At 41.7% G+C, this 8,135-nt stretch overlaps 2 protein-coding genes across 2 annotated transcripts; both read right to left on the bottom strand.

Moving 5' to 3' along the window:
- LOC110800960 (uncharacterized) lies at positions 1-717 on the bottom strand. Its single transcript, XM_022006275.2, has one exon. It carries the CDS (start codon positions 715-717, stop codon positions 1-3), a length of 717 nt encoding a protein of 238 aa, XP_021861967.2.
- A 12-nt stretch (positions 718-729) lies between these two features.
- On the bottom strand, positions 730-2,211 carry LOC110800959 (uncharacterized). Its single transcript, XM_022006274.2, has 2 exons — positions 1,655-2,211; positions 730-1,573 (listed from the first exon to the last, which is right to left on the bottom strand). Exons 1-2 carry the CDS (start codon positions 2,209-2,211, stop codon positions 730-732), a joined length of 1,401 nt encoding a protein of 466 aa, XP_021861966.2.
- Positions 2,212-8,135: the final 5,924 nt, after the last annotated feature.

Here is an 8,135-nt window from a genome sequence, read left to right as displayed (position 1 = left end):
TCAATCAGATTCGGGTAGAAGTTCTTGCATATCATACGTGTCCCATTGCACAGGCCAGACGAAGGTAGGATATTGCGAAGCAGAAGAACGTACACTATTTTTCTTCAAGACGAGCTTGTGTGGGCTCATTCCGCCTGGGCAGAGGGTGTATATAAATCCAGGAGGATAGATCGCGCTATTATCATCGAGAACTGTATCAAAACTCTTGTACATAACAGATTCTCCAGGGAATTTGTCTATCATGGTAGCATTGATATCGTCAACATCTTTATTCAGGGGGGTCAGTATAGCCGTTGTTGTGAAATTTCCTGGGGCGGATCTGCGAACATCTCTCTCGGGGAATGCAATTGCAGTAAGTTCGGCAATAGGATCAGAAGTGTCCTCAGATGGGTGTACTATCTGCATTGGCAATTGCACAAGGTCATTCTCGCCGGTTTGCAGCTCACCATTTCCAAGATAAAGAAAAAACGCAGAAAAGTAGGGATCTTCTCTTGCCTGGACATTTTCAGTGAGGTTGAACCTTATGAACCGAGGCCAAAGAACAGAACTCACTAAGCTAGCAGCAACAACTTCTCTCTGTGTTTTGCAGGGTAGGACGGGCAGGACCTGATGGAAGTCGCCACCAACAACCACAAGCTTGCCACCAAAAATGGCATTCTCATCACACAAGTCTCGGAGAAGAATGTCTAGGGACTCAACATTTTCTTTCCTTGCCATTGAAGCTTCGTCTCAAATAATCAACGATGTTTCTTTTATTAAACATGCAAGGTTGCCCTGTTTAGGAACATCGCAAGCAAGGGAAGCATCAGAATCTATCGGTATTTTAAACTGAGAGTGAGCAGTCCTCCCAAAAGGTATATTTGATGCTGCAATTCCAGATGTGGCAGTTGGAAGGACAATCTTGTTCATCAAACGAACCTCTGCATAGAGAGCATTGTATTGGAAGGTTTTACCTATTCCTCCGGGCCCGTCTATGAAGAATGCACCAGGTTTCCCCTTAAGAACGTGGTCAATAATGCTGTCAAATGCCTCCTGTTGTGCTTGGTTTAATGTGTTACGGGCATCAATACAGTCCTGAGGTATCAGTGCATCAAGTGCATCGATAATGTCTTTTGTTCGCCTGAACTCTTCATCTTGAAAATCATTTAAATGTTGGAGACCAAAGTCTCTAAATGGTTTCCCCATTGCTTCGAGAGATTGCTCAACAGATCTAACAGTGAGCTCCCTTGACTTGCTGTCAGAACCCAGAAACTGGTGCCTAAAATCTTCAGAGAGAGCGTCGTAGTATTTTAACCAGAGGGCATTGGGGTCACTTGTTTGGCAGAAGATCAGGACTGTTGAAAAGAGCTGCCGGAATGCAGTCGGCATTTGCACTTCACACGCTTCCGCTAAGCACAAATCGACATCGTTGTCTTCCTCTAGCAATTTCAGCCGCAATGCTGTCTCCTGAAAAGTGGCACACTTATATCCATCAACAGTCCTAAGATGATCAAAGGATCGCGGGCTATCCACGTGCATCAGTAATAATTTGAGGAAGTAACGTTCCCCTTCAGCAGGTGCTACAAAAGTGAGCCTGCCAACAACAACGGTCTTGTTGCATCTTTTTTTCCATTCTTTACCCTCCCACTTCTAATGCTCTGGAAATTCTGCATACGTATATCCCGTTCCATCAGGCGTGGCAGCGTTCATCCTAAAGAATTCTGTAAGTTGAGTTCGAGATCTTTTGTCATTTGAAATGATCTCGTCTAAATTCTCATGAGGCATTACCTGGATTGTATGCAAGTTAGGTAGATATATTTGCAAAGGCAACACTGATGGAGACATCTCAAACATATCGAACCCGAAAATCCTGCATGCTGCCTCACACGGGGAAACCCACCTCCCAGCCTGATACTGTTGGATCTCATCAACAATAGCAGTGCTACCATCCTGCACGACGTTGAATGTGATCTTGTCATGGCCCTTGTACACATATTTGTACAAGTATTTAACTGCCATTATGGTCGAACAAACCTCAACGTTTAAGTGGCAATCAAAGAGTGATAATAGGTACGGGTTATACGGAATAACCGACCTGTTATCCATATTAACCCTGCGAATACAAACACTTTCTCCAGTATCTATCCTTTTATAAAGTGGGTATCCATCGCTGCTATTAGTTGTTTCGGCAGCAAATTTCTTCGGATATCCATACTTGTAGTGCCCCCTCATTACCTCTCCGTTTCATGCACGCATAATCAGGATTCAGCTATCCACAGGGGCCATGCATCATGTGTTGCAGAATAATCTTTCTCAAGTGAGGGTTGGCAAGAGGAGGAATCTCAGCAGAAACGAACTTATCAAAGTCAGCAGGGCATCTAATCTTAGAATTGGGTTTAAGGATAACAAGGAAATGAGCATGCGGCAACCCCCGTTTCTGGAACTCAACAACATATATCATAGCAGCAACTTCACCGAATACTTTCTTTTTCATGATCTGATGTTTCAGCGCTATCAGTTTGGCACGGAAAATCCTTGAAACTAAATCTGGCCGGTTTTTTGCCTCCTCTCCGGCAGCCAACTCTTGTTTAATCTCTGGCCAATTAGGATTGCACGTCATTGTAAGGAACAAATCAGGCTTCCCATGCTTCTTAACTAAGGACATCGCATTCAAATACCTCTTTTTCATATCCCTAGGCCCGGCCAGAAAACTTGTTGGTAACACAACTCGAAGCCCCACATTAGCTGCACTGTTTTCCCCATTCTCGACAGTGTCGAGTATACCTTGGTACAAATCCGCCCTGATAGTTTGCTGGTTCCTTCGGTACAAGTCCAACCGAGTGTTTTCAATCTTCACGTACATGTCAACTATGTACTGTTGGAAGCACCTCCCTGCCCTTAGAAGCATGTTATAAGGGCGTATCTGGAGCTTATAAGCATAATACTCTCTGCAAGAGATATGCTTAGCTGATTCTTCCCGACCTTGATGAGCAAATGATAAGCAAAACAATAGGCCACATGTTAGTACAGATGCAAAAGGGATATGCTATAAAAAGACTGTAGCCATGGCTAGAACAAAGTAAATGTAGTTAGTAAGACGTACGGTTGTCTTCTTCAGCCAAGAAGTCTTCAACAATGTGGACAACACACGATAAGACATGATCCTGATGAGTGGCAAGCTGTTGTTGCCCACCCGTTGACATCTTTTTAAGGCCTTCACGCCATCCACAATCTCTATACGGGAATAAGAGTGGATATTGAAGTGCATCATAACAACCATAATAATGCATTATTCTATGGGAATCGTTTTATTTCCCGGAAACCAATATATGTGGACTTCTACTTGTACTGGGAGATGTGCTTTCAGACCAAATGACTGCTACTTCATCGTATGTAGGAGCGTTATAGACATTCTGATTTAACACAATGTTTTTGTTAAGCAAAATCTGGGTATCTTCATGGAATTCCGTTTCTTGTAAGGATCTAAAAAATCTAGAATATGGGTTTCTTTGCATGACATTCATTAGGATAGCGATAATTTCTGGCTTTAATTCTGGGAAACAGCCTGCCCGATTTTCAGCCTCATGTTGCCCATCATAAAAGTATAGTTGCAAATATTTAGGGTTATCATTATTGGGAATCAAATTAGGGAGATAGTGATATATTTGCCCATGTAGCTTAAATACATATATGCCTTTTTCGGTCTTTGAACTTAAGTCCCCCCCAAGGGAGCTAAAAGCAAATAGATTATTGTTAAGCCGCGCATATGTTCTGAAATGCACAACATCACTGTCCCGGGAATCAAATAGTTTTAATAGCTCATCTGGGTATGCATTGGAAGCTAGTTTAATTTCTCCATTGCCGCAACAAAAGTGCAGCTACTCAAATTGGAACTTTTTTGCAGAACATTTTGGGCAATATTCAGGTGGAGATAGTGCAAGAGGTACAGCTGGTAATGGCTGTCCAATAACTACAACAGGCACCTCTGGTTCACATGGTATACATATTAGTGCCGGGTATTTAACCAGGTTTTAATAATTAAGATGATTTAAGGACATGTTTTAAATTACTTGGTTGTTTTGGCCTAGTATTCTTTGGCCTCGGTTTCTTGGGTGGCTGTGTTCTAACCTCAGGCGACTCACTATAAAATAATGAATAAGCCTGTTTATAAGCATGCAAAGTAACTATGGGACAAGGCTTTCTTATATAACATTACCCGCATGAACCAGGCTCAGCCATGGCCTACACACTCCTCATGCGCTTGCTGCATCTCGGACGGCTCACATACGAACTACTCAAGAATTGATCTATGTTTAACAAAATTCATAGATGACTATGTGTAAGACACTTGATCAAAAAAAACTACAAGCATGGAAAAGGCGGAGGAACTTACTCATCACATAGGTGGGCACGCTACTTATTTCCAAATGTTCAGTTCCCTGCAATAACCATCAGCTGTTTAATCTGCAAACATAAAATAGGCTAAGTCGAAAAACAAAGGCACAAGAACACGCTGTGTACAAAACGAACAACAAAAGTGAGAGCTTCTCCTAAACCAGAACCCAACGTTCAATAACTGAGAACACAACCTACAGACCTGAACAGACAGACATGTCAGTCTGGTGTGTTCACCAACTTACATCTACATATTAAACAACCCTGGGTAAATTTAGAGTGCAATTAACAATAAGAAACATGAGCAGGGGACAGTATCAGGGAAGTGATACCCGATACATTAAGGGAAGGCAAAAGCACTGTAAAAACATGATACAAAGAAGAGCGTCCCAAAACAAATTGCATTTCATTTAAATATAAGTGTATTAGGATTCAATACAAATTTGACTGCTATTGAAGGCATACATATGATCACCATATACGACGAACCAGAATTTCTAAACATAGCAGCATTACAACTTGAACTAACTAACAAGCTTGACAGTTAACAAAAGAGAAACTGTATGGCGATACAGCAAGAAGGAACCAAAAGAGAACTATCACCCCTAGCATTACATATACAAGCCGTCTAAATTCTAGGAATACATCTAGGCTTGTCCCATCAAAAGAGGAGGTAGCTTCACAAAACGGAGCACGGTGTGCTCACACCCCAAAGGCAGAACTGTTCGGTAGGCTAAACAGTCTTACGGCGTTTGAACACAGTGTCGAGTTCAGGTGGAACAAACAAGACTGGGGCTGCAGAAGTAGAACTGGGAACAGATGGCCTGACAAAAGAGGGCCTGGACATGCGCTTTTTTGGGGGTAGAGGAGCAGATATCATAGAGGGTATCTGAAACGGACAACCATGGGGAGTCAAGAAGTCTTGCTCAATCACAAGGGCGCTAGGCTGAATAGTTTCTTTAACCCCGGAAATGCGCTCCCTCATAGTCGAGCAACTTTCTTGTTCAAGAGGATACACAACAGCAGCGTATTTCCCAGACCCGTATTTCGCGTCTACAAGTTCAAAAGCATAGAGACGCATCAAGCAATAGATGGCCTTCTTTGCAACACTTTGCTTAGCATCCTCAAGAGTCTCTGTATAATCTCCAACAACAGACTCCATAGGATTAGTCCTGTGCGGACTTGTGAATGTCAACCAACAACCCAAGTGTGAGGGCCAAACTGGAGATGCTCAATAGGAGCAAGCAAGACTTGAGTCTGGGCAACCACTGTGCGCAAGACTCCTATATAATCGAGACGCACGTGTTTCACAGAAACTCGAATGTCCATACAATGATGTTCTGGAGGCAGGACTTGTGGATGTCCGCTTTCAATACCCTCTAACTCAACTCTCTTGAGATGATACAACCTCGCACATCTTTCAAGGCCCCTATTCCTAGCAGAAGTAAAATCCTCAACAACAACATCATATTTTTTTATAAGGCTACGGACAGCCTTCTCAGCATCTCTCTCGCAAGACTCCTCCAGTGTAGGAGCTTCTCCACCGATGTACACATAAGCAAGTGCACTCGTTCCCGACCTCACCGCCACGCAAACATTATTTTTATCTATATCTTACATATCGTACATTAGCTTTGGAAAGTGAAAGCACTCTACAACCTGCCTCAGAAGAGGCTGTAAAGGAATACGGTTTTGTGCGGGTGGCACTGCCATAACCTGTGATGGAAAAGAGCTAATTTCAGGGGATCTTAGGCACATAAGCAGGAAAACAGTCTGATACTGGGCACATATATGGTTAGGCATACCGAGCAAAGCAAGAAGAACAAGAACTCGCTATTAGACTAAAAATTAGGATTGTAGATGACCAAGCAAAATGAGCAAGGCAATTAACTTGTTAGCCCACTGTACAACTGCTCCACAGGCAGCAACAAAAACCAAAACACTAAAATGTTGGCTAACCACCCTAGCGCAAACCTAGACCTAACACTGGACTCTTTTTTATATTGGGGTGTAAGTGTATGGTAAACATAAAGGGTGGAAACCTTGCTGGGCTCACAACTATTAGCTGTGTGTACGTGTTGTCAGTTAGCACCAATCGAAAAAGGTGGGTCGCTTCCAAATGACTTAGGTTCTCGTTAACTCTTATAGCCAGCCACACTATAGGTCACAGTCTAATTCAAGCAAGCACACTATAGGTAACTATTCAGTCAGGCAGACTATATGGAGACAGTGACTCCGTCAGCCATACTTAGTTATAGTATTAGGATTCGATTGATATTGAGCCATTCTATATGTTCGGGATCTTAGTGGCACTGTATATCCAGGGGCAGCTGAACTCTCTTTAGTGTGTAAACCTTAAACACTACCAACAAACACATAATACATGATAATCCATCTATATTACGATTACACATCATAAGAATAGAAATAGTGTTCGAATTCCACCAATACTAACAGATTGATACCCCGAATCACCACGTAGTGATTAGTGCGTTACTGCTGAAAATTGCAATGCTATGTTAATTGCTACCCAATTGTCCCATTTCAGTATTTTATCACAACAAGCCAAAGCAACATATATAATAAGGTCAATGAAAAAAACATCACCATACACATGGACGCACACCTAGGGCTTACACTATAAGCATAAAAGGCTAAGGCTAGAGTGCGGTTGAAGGGTTGACCACCACTAATTTTGTGACCCAAACATTACAGGGAAAAAGAGAAAACTTCTACGGAAATGAATGCTTTGGTAACCCCCAAGAGAGTAAATAAACCAGCAGGCAATGGCATAACATGTATATGCATACAACTAAGCCACAAAAACACAATCTATCCAAACCAACGCTGCCTGTATTGCAGACCATGACAAAAAAACTATAATTACCAGCATAATGAAGAGTAGGCAGAATAGTTAGGACACTAACCTAATGCACCCAAGAGGCAATGCAAGGATAGCCGCAAACACTGAGAACCAAACCTAGGTATGATACTTGCAACACCTGTCCTGCCTATGCAACAACAGACAAGAACAAATCACCAAATTAGTTGTTCGCAAATGAAAACACGGCCCAAAAATGCAAAACTTAGATAGTAACAAATGACAGTTTATAATGCTTACACATCAGTTTACGTAAAATAGGCATCTAACTACTCTAGCAGGTATATACCAAACAACAACTGGATAAAACATGACTAATTCAAAAAACTGGAAACAGAGGCACGTGTTCATTTCAAACTACACGGATAGAAATTATCATTAAAGGGCAGTTATGCATAAACAAAATAATTCTATACTGTGTATGTGTGCACACACACACACAAGTGACAGGGCAGCAGTGCAGTAAAAGGCAACACGACGACCTAGCCAACACAAAGACCAAGCAACAAGGCAACTTGTTACAGCATTAAACCTCCAAATTCAGGCACGTTACTAATAAAGATGACAAACTGAATCAGGGATCTCAATGCATAAATATCTCAATATTTCATTACAGCTTAGGGATATGACTACATAACTACCTTAGTGCATAATGATCCTCATCTTGTATTATATAGAAACGTGTGTTAACTCAAACAATGACACCCTAGAAGAATGGACAATAAATCTATAAGTATGTGTACAGATTATACAAAAGAACACTGAAAAAATGGAAAAAAAACGGATGTTATTTTTAAAAAACACCAGCAAAGGACCAAGAAGTGCACAATAAAGATGACAAACTGAATCAGGGATCTCAATGCATAAATATCTCAATATT

Source organism: Spinacia oleracea, chromosome 2, assembly GCF_020520425.1.
Source record: "Spinacia oleracea cultivar Varoflay chromosome 2, BTI_SOV_V1, whole genome shotgun sequence".
Taxonomy (NCBI): Eukaryota; Viridiplantae; Streptophyta; class Magnoliopsida; order Caryophyllales; family Amaranthaceae; genus Spinacia; species Spinacia oleracea.
Note: the sequence above shows the minus strand (reverse complement) of the source record. Positions and strands in the feature narration are given on the sequence as shown.